Consider the following 13,742-nt stretch of genomic DNA (forward strand, 5'->3'; position numbering starts at 1 on the left):
ACACACGACACATCATGGAATGACCACCAACCTCATTTTCAGAGCCTGGAACTGCTGGAGAAGAAGAGCCAACTGTTGCTGCTGCTGCGAAGACAGGGCTGCTTTCTGTTGCTGAGCCAAAACCTGTGCGTACTGTTGTCTTCAAAAAGTAAAATAAAGTGTAACCTGTCTATGCACATTTAGTACACTTTACTGAGATACTGAAAGACAAAGGTCAGTCCACCACCCCCCAAAAACACCATTAAAAATAGCTATCAAATAAATCTTAACAATTCTTCATGATAAGGATAGTTACACAGAAAATTCTCTACTTCATTCTAAAAAGAACTGAACTTCTAGATAACATGCTCAAAGAGGACAGCAAAAAAAAAAAAAATACAAAATGTCAAAAACTGTCAAACTCCCCGAAAATATCAGAAAGCAAGTGAAAAACAGATCTGAATACCTTCTTTCACATGAAGTACCTTTCGCAAAAATAAAATCACTTGTATAAAAATTCTCAAAATTTATGTTTCAGCTTGGAAAATTTTAGGTTAAGACTTTTTTTCACAGGGGCTCTGGGTGGCTCGGTCATTAAGCGTCTGCCTTCGGCTCAGGTCATGATCCCAGGGTCCTGGGATCGAGCCGTGCATCGGGCTCCCTGCTCCACGGGAAGCCTGCTTCTCCTTCTCCCCCTCCCCCTGCTTGTGTTCCCTCTCTCGCTGTGTCGCTGTCAAATAAATAAATAAAATCTTGGGGGGGGGGGGAAGATTTTTCTTTCCCCAACTGGATGAGAGGTAGAAAAATTTTTTTCTGTAAAGAGCCAGACAGTAAATATTTTCAGCTTTGCAGGCCACATGCAATTATTCAATTCCGCCACTGCCGTGCAAAAGCAACCGTAGACAACACACCAACAAACGCGTGTGGCTGTGTTCCTATAAAACCCTGCTCATGACAACAGAGATCAAGCCAGTTTGCCAATCTTCGCACCAAATGACAGCAAATCTTACTTCTTCTACCAAAGGGACACATAATCTAAGTGATTCTGCCATCATTCCACACCAATGCTAACAGTATAAATTTTTACTTCTTTCCTGCCCTCTCATCTATGTTTTTTCACTGTGGCATTCAAAGTTGAGCCATTTAGGAGGCATTTAATTCTTAAAATGCTTTTGTTTCTTGCTTTAGGAGCTAAAGAGCAAAATTCTAGTTATGTGTCATTTTCTGCAAATTTCTGGTATTTAAGAAGGTAAGACCAAACTCCAGATATATAGTGGTAACATGCCACTAGCTAAGTGACTGAAGTATCCTATAAACTTTTAGTTCTCTGCTGTAAAAGGTGAAACTTGGGAGATTTTATCTAAAGGCACCTAGGGGCTCCTGGGAGGCTTAGTCAGTCGAGCATCAGACTCTTAGTTTCAGCTCAGGTCATGATCTTGGAGTCCTGGGATTAAGCCCCCCATCGGACTCTGCAGTCAGAGGTGATTCTGTGTGTCCCTCTCCCTCTGCCCCTCCCCCCCACTCTTGTGCACTCTCTCTCAAATAAACTTTTCAAAAAAATGTTTTTTAAATAAAGACACTTTGAATACTGCAGTGCACCCTACTGCATTACTGCTCTTACTGTATTAAGAACTGCTGGTACTGAAGATGCTGCATCTGGTACAAGGCCGTGAGCTCCTGCTGCCTGGTCAGTCGTTCCTGGTCCAACTCCCCCTAGGAGTGAAGGGGCAGGGGAAGAAATACCACTGAACAAAGTGCAAAGAGCATAAAAGCCATTTACTACATATTATCTGAAAGCAAACTGAATCTCAGACCTTCACTTCCCACCTCCCCTTATGCTCCAAAACACTCAACTATTACAAAAACTCTTAAAAAGCTAAACAATGCCATCTAGTGGAAAAAGATGGTGTCTGCATTATAAGAGATTCCCTAGGGTGGGAAAGGGATCCTTGTTTCAGGGACTGTTCTCTCCTCCTACCCTTGAAGTTAAATGTTGTACTGTACTCCACAGTCATTATAAAAAATGTATTATTTCTCAATGTTAAAAGTGGGTGGCTCAGTCTTTAAGCGTCTGCCTTCGGCTCAGGTCATAATCCCAGGGTCCTGGGATCGAGCCCCGCATCGGGCTCCCTGCTCCGCAGGAAGCCTGCTTCTCCCCTCTCCCACTCCCCCTGCTTGTGTTCCTGCTCTTGCTATCTCTTACCCTCTGTCAAATAAATAAATAAATAAAATCTTTATTTAAAAAAGAGTGATCTGGAGATCATGCAGAAATTAAAGAGAAAGGGCACAAAGCTTTCAGAAAGGAGTAAAATTATCTGTTAATGTTACGGTAGGAATTTGACAAGGGCCCATAATGAATACAGAGAGCAGCATAGAAGTATGTCTTGTTAAAGATGCTGAAAAGTTTTACATTAACAAAATATGAAAGAGCTTTGAACACTGTAACTTTCCAAATTAGGTGTTTCTATTGCTATTAATATATCATGAGTTAGAGGGGTGCCTGGGTGGCTCAGTCAGTTAAGTGTCTGCCTTCGGCTCAGGTCATGATCCCAGGGTCCTGGGATCGAGCACCACATTAGGCTCTCTGCTAAGCAGGGAACCTGCTTCTCCCTCTCCCTCTGCCTCTGCCTACCACTCTGCCTACTTGTGCTCTCGCTCGCTCTCTCTGTCAAATAAAAAAAGCTTAAAAGTATGTGTATGTATGTGTGTGAAGTTAGAAAAAAAAAACTTTAGTTTATGTTTCAAATAACATAGATGGAATTTAAATTCTGAAAAATTAAAATTGGAAAAAGAATGAAATGTGAAGTGGAAGATAATAGAAATAATAAAAGCATAAGGGCGACATAGATTAAGGCAAATCATTAGTGAATAGTTTATATCTTTATCGTACATACTATGCTTTGGAATAAAACACTGGATATACAATTTCTTGGGGTGGAGATCATTTGAAATTCAGGGACATTTTTCTTTCCCATTAAATACTGGAGGATGGAAGCTACACTTGGTTAATCTAAAATTTCTACATTTCGGGGAGCCTGGGTGGCTCAGATGGTTAAGCGTCTGCCTTCGGCTCAGGTCATGATCCCAGGGTCCTGGGATCGAGTCCCACATCGGGTTCCCTGCTCCTTGGGAGCCTGCTTCTTCCTCTGCCTCTCTCTCTTTCTGTCTCTCATGAATAAATAAATAAAATCTTTATAAATAAATTAATTAATTAATTAATTAAATTAAATTTCTACATTTCGGGTGCCTGCGTGGTTCAGTCCTTAAGCCTTCGGCTCAGGTCGTGACCCTGGAGTCCTGGGATCAAGTTCCACTTTGTGCTCCCTGCTCAGCAAGGAGTCTGCTTCTCTCTCTGACCCTCACCCCACTTATGCTGTCTCTCTCTCAAATAAATAAATAAAATCTTAAAAAAAAAAAAAAAACTACATTTCAAGGTATATTCATCATCAAGGTGAACTCTCTTCTTATCAGTGCTATTCAGGGCAACAGCAATAACAGCTGACAGAAGCAGAGCTTGCCATGGTTCTTCCCATAACTGAGGCTCAGCCCCTATAACTAGAAGTCAGGAAATGGGCTAGGGCAAACATGACAAGCTCCAAGGGATGAACTTTCAGCTCTGAAACATGCACAATAACCCATCCCAATTTCAGAAAAGGGAAATAGAGCTCAAACTTGGTATAGAAGTTAAATGTTTATACGAGAATACACAATTCATTTTTCTTTGGATTTATAACAGAAATGTCAGAAATCATTCCCCTCACCTAGGAATCATCACTGTTCTCCAAATTATACAAGGTCTCAACCCATCAGTGGATTGTGACATCAAGTACTGGGTCAAGATCAACATTTATAAGGAAAGGGAGGAAGGGAGGGAAGAAAATATGTGCATGGCACAAAATGCTTTGTGAAACTTGTTTCACAAATATACACATACACTTATGAATGTACAGAGTAGTGATGTAAAACTCACTTATTTTACTACAGGCTGTGGCCAAACAAGTTTGATGGCCACTGTTCTTACCTATGAACCCGTAGGACCATAAGAGAGTTTGTGTCCTGTTTACCTTGATAGCATAAGAACCTACCACAAGGCCTAGCACAGGCCTTAACTATGTAGCTGATGAATAAATCAATGGTGGCTGCTGCTGCAGTGACCCAGTGTTCACACTACAGGTGTCTGGCTACGGCCACTTCTGACTACAGCAGCCACCCAACACTCCAACCTGGAGAAGGAAAAGTAAGGCAGCCATCCAAAGCCCTCCAAAGGGAACTCTACAGGGAGAGGCCTAGAGGCAGCTGCAGAGGAGTAAGATTTCCCCTTCAAAGGTATTCCAGTGTCAGTGTACAAGGGAGGTTACATTATGATCCAATTTTTAGTTAAAACGCCAGTAACTTATATTTAAAAAAAAAAAAAGTATTCAATTCAAAATACTCCAAAGCACTAGAATTTTTTATTAGTAACATTTATTTGCTTTAAGGTAAACCTATAGGGGCGCCTGGGTGGCTCAGTCGATTAGGCGACTGCCTTCGGCTCAGGTCATGATCCTGGAGTCCCGGGATCGAGTCCCCCATCGGGCTCCCTGCTCAGCAAGGAGTCTGCTTCTCCCTCTGACCCTCCCCCCTCTCGTGTGCTCTCTCTTTCTCATTCTCTCTCTCAAATAAATAAATAAAATCTTAAAAAAAAAAAAGGTAAACCTATAATTTAGGAACTTTATGAGTCAGAAAGCAAGAGGCAAAAAGAGGTAAGGGAAGGGGAGGAGAGGAGAATGTGCATTCTGATTAGAGGCAAAAAGGAACTCAAAAAAGTCAACTTAACTGAAGCACAGCAGATAAAGTTAAAAGCTCGAAGTGAACCTAGAAAAATAAGGAGCCAGAATATGTAGGACCTGACAGGCAAAACAGGTAAGATGTTGTTTTTTATTCTATACCTGCTGGGAAGCTACTGAAGGATTTTGTTTCTTTAGAATTTGGGGGTGGGGGGGATGGGGAGGTGGGGGGAGTGGGGTTGAACACAGGTATTTGAATTTTGAAAAGATCGTTATAGCTAGGTATGCAGCCTACAATCCAGACTGCCCATTGCCATTTCAATTACTTTAAAAAAGTACAGTTTCTTCCTCATTAGATGCAACATCTGGGTTGTGTTTACAAAGAGAAGCAAGGGTTTCTGCATCTAGTATGTGTTCTGGGTGAGCTATAAGGTACTTACCATATGAGGAGGGGGAGCTGGACCGGGAGAGAAGGGAACCCTTCCCCACATTTTCATGATATCACCAAGAGGTTGGAAGCTTTCATCACATGCTCTCTTCACCAACAAAGACATAGTAAAATAGCCGGCCTGAAACCATTCCGCCATCTCCTGATTATTGAAGGGACCTATAATAGTACCAATTAAACAGAAGGGCAATAAAAATTCTTTCAGACTGAAAAGGAAAAAAATATTTCCTGAATCTGATCCTTATCCAGAGGTACACCTTGTTCAGGTGACACCTGTCAAATATTTTGTACAATATTTTAATTTAATCCATCTCCAAAGGTAGTAAAAATAGGCTTCTAACTAATAAAATACAACAGAAATTATTTTGAAATAAGATTTCTGTCTATACATCCCAAATTCTCTGTGGGGCATTAATTATTTTAAGGAGCATAAATGTCTACATCTCAATCTCTACAAATTCATTTATCAGAAAAGTATAATAAAACTGAGAAGAGTATGTTTGTTACTTTATATTACTAAGGCATAAAGAATATAAACATGTAAGGCTAAATATGCTTTCCTCTAATTTTCATTTTCTGCCAGATTATTAAAGGTTAGTAAAGTATAAATAATAATCTATTAAATTAAGATAATTCACAATTGATTTACCCAGGTATGACTAAATCTGGCTGGAGGCAGGGGCGCAACGACATTCTCTAGATGTTTTTACAATTAAAAATCAAGTATTTTATACATAAAATTAACAAATGCACTCTGATCCATAACCATTAATTAATTCATACAGCAACTATTTACTGAACACCAATTATATGGGTCTAGGCAGTGGGAATACAATACTAAATAAAACAAATCCCTAGAATGTCCAATTCTGGGAAGATGGAATAGATGTACTTATCCCTGCTCCTCCTGCTAAATTCAACAAAAAACCCTACACATTATATACAAAAGAAGACTCTGAAGAGTAGGGAGAAGGCAGACTGGCTAGAACCCTGGGGCCTAAGAAAACACATAGTGGTGAATTCCCTGACTTTTCATTTTACCTCATGTATCCCAGATTTGGAGCAGAAGCAGCCAGTAACAAAAAACATGACTCAATATGTACAACAATTATATGCTATCTACAAGAAAGTCATTTCAAATATAATATAGGCAGGTTGAAAATAAAAGGATAGAAAAAGATGTATCATGCAAGCGTTAAACAAACAAACAAAAACACTAGAGTGGCTATATTAGTATTTGATAAAGCAGACTTCAGAGCAAAGAAAATTACCAGAGAGGGATATTATATATCAATAAAGGGTCAATCCACCAATCCACAAGAAGACACAGCAATCGTAAAAGTGTATGCACCAAAGCTGTAAAAATATGTGAAGCAAAATCTAATAAAACTGAAAAGACAGAGAAATCCCCAATTACAGCTGAAGACTTCAACACCATTCTCATGACAACTGACAGAACTAGACAGAAAACCAACAAGATTATAGAGCTCAACAAAACCATCAATCAACAAGGTCCAATTGATATTTATAGAACGGTCCAAGGACAGCAAAATACACATTCTTTTCAAGTACCCAAAGAACATACAGCAAAAAGAACTATATTCTGGGCCATAAATAAATCTCAATACATTTTTAAGAATTGAAATTATATATCGTGTGTTTTTCAACCACAATAAAATCAAGCCAGAAATCGTTAACAGAAAGGTAACAGGAAACCAAACACTTGGAAACTAAACACACTTCCAAATTAACCACAAGTAAACGTGGAAGTCTCTTGGGGGCCTGGCTAGCTCAGGCAGAAGAGCATACAACTTTTTTTTTTTTTTTTTTAAGAATTTATTTATTTATTTGACAGAGAGAGACACTAGCGAGAGAGGGAACACAAGCAGGGGGAGTGGGAGAGGGAGAAGCAGGCTTCCCACTGAGCAGGGAGCCTGACACAGGGCTCCATCCCAGGACCCTGGGATCATGACCTGAGCCGAAGACAGACGCTTAATGACTGAGCCACCCAGGCGCCCCGAGCATACAACTCTTGATCTCAGGATCATGAGTTCGAGCCCCACTTGGGTGTAGAGATTACTTAAATATATATTTTTCAAAAGTGGAGGTCTCATGAGAATTAAAAAAAAAATACACTGAACTGGGGGGTGCCTGGGTGGCTCAATTAGTTAAGTGTCCAACTCTTGATTTTGGCTCAGGTCATGATCTCAGGGTTGTGAGCTCAATCCCCGCGTCAAGATCACATGCTGTGCGTGGAGCCTGCTTAAGATTCTTTTTACCTCTCCCTCTGCAACCCCCTCACCTCTCTCTCTTTAAAAAAAAGGCCCCGGGGGGGCACCTGGGTGGCTCAGTCGGTTAAGGGGCTGCCCTCAGGTCAAGTCATGATCCCAGGATTCTGGGATCAAGCACCGCATCAGGCTCCTTGCTCAGTGGGGAGCCTGCTTCTCTCTCTGCCTGCCGCTCCCCCTGCTTGTGCGCGTGCTCTCTCTCCTCCTCTCTCTCTCTGCCAAATAAATAAAATCTTTAAAAAAAAATACACTAAACTGAATGAAAATGAAAATATATGTATCAAAATTTGTGGTACCACAGTTAAAGAAGTGCTGAAAGAGAAATTTATGGTACGAAATGCTTACATTAGAAAAAAAAGTCTTTCAAATCAATACTGTAAGCACCCACCTCAAGACCCTAGAAAAAGAAAAGCAAAATAAACCCTAAGAAGGAAAGAAAGAAGAGCAGAACTCAATGAAACTGAAAACAAAAAAATAGTGAAAAAAATCAATGAAACAAAGCTGATTCTTTGAAGAGATCAATAAAATTAACAAATCTGTAGCAAGACTGACAATGACAAAAGAGAAATGAACAAGTGACCAACATCTGGAATAAAACAGGGGCTATTACTACAGAACCTGCAAACATCAAAAAGAATAAGGGAGGGCGCCTGGGTGGCTCAGTTGGTTAAGCGACTGCCTTCAGCTCAGGTCATGATCCTGGAGTCCCGGGATCGAGTCCCACATCGGGCTCCCTGCTCAGCGGGGGGTCTGCTTCTCCCTCTGACCCTCTTCCCTCTCTTGCTATCTGTCTCTCATTCTCTCTCTCTCAAATAAATAAATAAAATCTTTAAAAAAAAAAAAAAAAGAATAAGGGAATACTCCAAATAACACATAGATTTGACATCTTAGATGAAATGGACGAATTCATCAAAAAACACAAACTACCAAATCAACCCATATTAAATCAGGAATTTAAATAGCCCCTGTAACTATTAGGGATATTGAATTTGTAATTTTAAAATTCCAAAAAAACAGAGCATCTGTCTGACTCAGTGGGCAGAACATGTGACTGTTGATCTCAAGGTCATGAGTTCAAGCCTGGCCCATGTTGGGCATAGAGCCTACTTTAAAAAAAAATCCCAAAAAAGAAGTCCCCAGATGTTTTCACTAGGGAATTCTACAAAACATTTAAAGAAGAATTAACACCAATTCTAAACAGTCTTCCAGAAAAATAGGAGAGGGACTAATTCCCAGTTCATTTTATGAAGCTAATTATCACTCTGATACTATAATCAGACAATGAGGATACCAAAAAAACTACAAAACAACATCCCTCATGAACACAGACACAAAAATCCTTAACATTACCAAATAGGATCCAGCAATATATAAAAAGAGTTATACAGCATGACCAAATGGGGTTTACTCCAAGGATGCAAAGCTGGTTCAATATTCAAAATGCAATCAATTTAATCCACCAAAGTTGCTAAAGAAGAAAAATCACAGGATCCTATCAACAGATGCAGAAAAAGCATTTGAAAAAACCAATACCCAAACTCTCAAAAAATAAGGTACTTCCTCAACTTCATAAAGAGCATCTATAAAAAGCCAGCAGCTAGTATTACACTTAATTATTTAAGACTGAATGTGTTCCTCTTAAGATAGGAACAGAGGAAAAACAAGGCAAGTATGTCTGCTCCCACCCATCATATTCAACACAGTGTTGGAATATATAAGGCAACAAAAGGAAATAAAAGGCATAGATTGGAAATGAAAAAATAAAACTGTCCCTACTTATAGATGACAGTAATGTCTACAAAGAAAATCCTATGGAATGTAACAACAACAACACACTCCTAAAACTAATAAATGAGCTCAGCAAGGTCAGAGACTAAAGACAAACATCCAAAATTCAATTCTATATAGTAACAATGAACTTAAAGACATTTGAAATAAAATTTACAATTACTCAAAAAAAAAAAATCAAGTAGATGCAAATCTTTTTTTTTTTTTTTAATTTATTTATTTGACAGAGAGAGAAACAGAGAGAGAGGGAACACAAGCAGGGGGAGTGGGAGAGGGAGAAGCAGGCTTCCTGTGGAGCAGGGAGCACAATGTGGGGCTCAATCCCAGGACCCTGGGATCATGACCTGAGCTGAAGGCAGACGTTTAATGACTGAGCCACCCAGGAGCCCCTCAAGTAGATGCAAATCTAATAAAAGCATGTGTAGAATCTATGCTGAAAACTACGTAAGTTCATAGATTGGAAGACTCAACATGGGAAAGATGTCAATTCTCTTGAAAATGATATAGAGGTTTAACACAGTTCCTATTAAAATCTCAGCAAGATATTTAAATATAGATTTTTGAATACAATTATATGGTAAATATAGATAAGACTATTCTAAAATTTATATGGAAAGGCAAAGGAACTAGAAAAGCTAAAAACTGTTTTTATAAAAATAAACTAGGAGAAAAAAAAAACGGGAGGAACCAGTCTACCCAATTTCAAGACATTATATAGCTACAGTAACCAAGACTATGGTATTGGTGGAAAGACAGACACACAGATCAGTGGAACAGAATATAAAGAACACAGAAACAGACCAATATAAATATGCCCAACTGAATTCTGACAAAGGTACAAAAGGAATTCAAAAGAGGAAGATGGCTTTTCAACAAAAGGTTCCAGAGCAACTGGACATCTATCAGCAAAAAAACTCTGATCTAAGTCCCATTCATTACACAAAAATTAATTCAAAATAGATCACAGAGTTGGGGTTCCTGGGTGGCACAGTCAGCTGAGCAGTCTTGGTTTTGGCTCAGGTCATGATCTTGGGGTCATGGGATCAAGGCCCCCATCGGGCTCCCCGCTCAGTGTGGAGTCTGCTTGAGACTCTTTCTCTCTCTAAACTAAATAATAAATAATTAATTAATCTTCCAAAAAAAATCACAGATTTAAATGTAAAACAAAAAACTAAATTATTTTGGAAAGAAAATTTTGGGATCTGAAGCTAGAAAAAGAATTCTTCTGTCTCAGACCTAATACCAGAAACACAATCCATAAAAGGGAAAAACTGATCAACTGGACTTCATCAGTATTTAAAACTTTTGATCTGTGAAAGACTCAGTTAAAGAGGATAAAAAGATATAGACTGGGAGAAAATATTTGCAAACTACATATCTAATAAAGGACTAGTATCTATATATAGAAATCTCAAAACCCAAAGGTAAAAAAAGTAAACAATCTAATCAGAATATAGGTTAAAAAACATGAAGAGGGCACCTGTGTGGCTCAGTCGTTACGTGTCTGCCTTCAGCTCAGGTCTCCCTCTCCCACTCCCCCTGCCTGTGTTCCCTCTCTCACTGTCTCTCTCTGTCAAATAAATAAATAAAATCTTAAAATAAAATAAACTATGATATACTCATATCAATGATGTACTTCTCAGTTAAAAAACAAAAAAACAAAAAAAACACAGGGGCGCCTGGGTGGCTCAGTCTTAAGCATTCAGGTCATGATCCCGGGGTCCTGGGATCGAGCCCCGCCCCGGGCTCCCTGCTCGGTGGGAGGCCTGCTTCTCCCTCTCCCACTCCCCGTGCTTATAGTCCCTCTCTCGCTGTGTCTCTCTCTGTCAAATAAATAAAATCTTAAAAAAAAAAAAAAAACCCTACTGATATATGTAACAACCTGTATCAATCTCCTGAGAATTATGCTGAGTAAAAAAAAAACATTTTTCCATTTGATGGAAATGGATTCCATTTATTTAACATTCTTGAAATGACAAACTATAGAAATGGGGAATAGATTAGTGGTTGCCAAGTGTTAAGGAGTAGATATGGATGGGAAGGAAATGGATGTGGCTATCCAAGGGCAACATGAGATGGAAATGTTTTGAATATTGACTATATCAAAGTCAATATCCAGGCTGGATACTGTACTACAGTTTTGCATGAGATTACCAGTGCAGGAAATTGGTAAGGAATACATAAAATCTCTATTATTTCTTACAACTGCATGTGAAGCTACAATTATCTTAAATTTAATTAAAACACACACCCATGTGTTTTAATTAAAACAGAGTCCTCAGTATTATGTTGAGTGAAATAAGTCAAACAGAGAAAGACATGTATCATATGATCTCACTGATATGAGGAATTCTTAATCGCAGGAAACAAACTGAGGGTTGCTGGAGTGGGGGGTGGGGTGGGAGGGATGGGGTGACTGGGTGATAGACACTGGGGAGGGTATGTGCTCTGGTAAGTGCTGTGAATTGTGCAAGACTGTTGAATCTCCGATCTGTACCTCTGAAACAAATAATGCAATATATGTTAAGAAAAAAAAAAGAAGAAGAAGAAGGTAGCGGGAGGGGAAGAATGAAGCGGGGGAAATCGGAGGGGTAGACGAACCATGAGAGACGATGGACTCTGAAAAACAAACAGGGTTCTAGAGGGGAGGGGGGTGGGAGGATGGGTTAGCCTGGTGGTGGGTACTGAGGAGGGCACATTCTGCATGGAGCACTGGGTGTTATGCACAAGCAATGAATCATGGAACACTACATCTAAAACTAATGATGTAATGTATGGGGATTAACATAAGAATAAAAAAAATAAATTTAAAAAAGAAAAAACAGAATCCTCAACTTGGAAGCACACTTTGTCTCTCCAGTTGCAATCTCTAAAACATTGAATAAATGCTTTTGCTTGTTTTACCAAAAACAAAACAAAAAAACTCACACACATACAGTCCTGATCCCATGCACCTTACATTCTACAGAGATGTAAACAGACCATGAACAAATATATCCAGAGCCAGGCAGTAACAGATGCTATGAGAATAAAGGGAAAGGGTAAGGGGACTGAGTGTGGAAAAGGAGTTAGTATGCTGGAAAGAGGTCACAGGGTATACTTGGTAAAACAGTATCATGAAACTGACACTAACATAGTCAACCAACTTCAGGTTATAAACGAAGATTTCACAGAAATGAAGAATCAACAAATGTCTTTTATAGCATTCTCTCCCCATTCTAATCTAACTTGTACACCATACAAATCTTTTAAAGGGTTAACGTATAATATGTACAATCCTTTCTCCCACATTTTTAACAGGTCTTTATCATTTATGATATCAACTCCACTTCAGCAAAACATTCAAGTAAGGTCTTCCAAGACTGCTGCCATCACCTTTTTATGGGAGGGAAACTGAAGTACAAAGAAGATAAAGAATTGACCTGCCTAGTTAACCAGCTGGGTAGCCAGAACTGAGGGGGTCTTGAGCATTTTGTTTACATCCCTATTATATTAGTAATCACATTCCACCTTGTATTCAAATGATTTTCAGTGGACTGCCCTCCCCCCCACTGAAATTGTAAAGTACCATGGGAGGAACCTATAGAAATGCCATACATATACATACACACACACACACACACACATATATGAAAACCTGTAAAAATGGACTGTTTTCAACTATTATGCAAATTAACATTAAATAATGACCATCTTACAGAATCTAGAGATAATGGCTTCAGGTAGAATGGAACAAGCTACCTTGAATTTCTCCCTGAGGATCTTTGTAATACCACTTCTGCATTGCTTCGTGCATCAATGGAATTGAGACTCCCTTAGCTCTGTGCTCTTGCAGTTTAGATGCCAGTCTCTCATCATCTAGTGCACTGTCTTGGAGATAAGCCACCATCTTCTCAGCTTGCTAATAGGGGGGAAAAAAAAGGGATTGAGGAAACAAATGATCCCAAATTAATACTTGAACACATAATAAAAATGCCTACCTTTCTTGAATGACTTGACCTGTGAAAGGTATTACTGTGCAAGAAACACGCAGGCAACCAATTACTTCTTCCAACAAGGTCATGTAATATGTACTGTCCCCACTTTATGGTGGGGGAAACTAAGGCCTCGGGGAGGTCAAATCTTACTTAAAGTCTCAAAATTATTAAGCAAACCAAACTGAGACTGGAACACGAACTGGTATGGATGAAAGCCCAGGCTTCTAATCAACACACTAATAAGATTACTTTTTAAACTAATAAGCCATTGGTCAATCCTGAAGTATATAAACTAAACCTGTAAAAACATGGGTGTTAATACAACAAAGACTCAATACAACTACAAATAAAATCTTTTAAAGTTTTACTGAGACACTGCCCTCCTTTCTTTCTCTCTTCAAGCATTTCCTGCCACCAAAAACCACCCCACCCCGAAAGAAAGAGAAATTCTTCTATAGAAAGCAAGCTATCATTTACTTTACATAAAAAAAAGGTA

General features: G+C 39.1%; 1 protein-coding gene across 7 annotated transcripts in view; it reads right to left on the minus strand.

The window, feature by feature from the left end:
- Positions 1-13,742, minus strand: part of GIGYF2 (GRB10 interacting GYF protein 2) — a 149,978-nt gene that overhangs the window by 40,119 nt on the left and 96,117 nt on the right. For all 7 annotated transcript variants that reach the window (XM_035006842.1, XM_035006841.1, XM_035006840.1 and 4 more), the window contains 4 exons: positions 13,011-13,170; positions 5,186-5,352; positions 1,601-1,692; positions 32-139 (listed from right to left, as the gene is read on the minus strand). In XM_035006842.1, the coding sequence (XP_034862733.1) occupies positions 32-139; positions 1,601-1,692; positions 5,186-5,352; positions 13,011-13,170 (527 nt within the window). The remainder of the gene's footprint in view (positions 1-31; positions 140-1,600; positions 1,693-5,185; positions 5,353-13,010; positions 13,171-13,742) is intronic.

Source organism: Mirounga leonina, unplaced genomic scaffold, assembly GCF_011800145.1.
Source record: "Mirounga leonina isolate KUSES-001 unplaced genomic scaffold, KU_Mleo_1.0 Mir_151, whole genome shotgun sequence".
In the NCBI taxonomy this organism is placed as follows: domain Eukaryota; kingdom Metazoa; phylum Chordata; class Mammalia; order Carnivora; family Phocidae; genus Mirounga; species Mirounga leonina.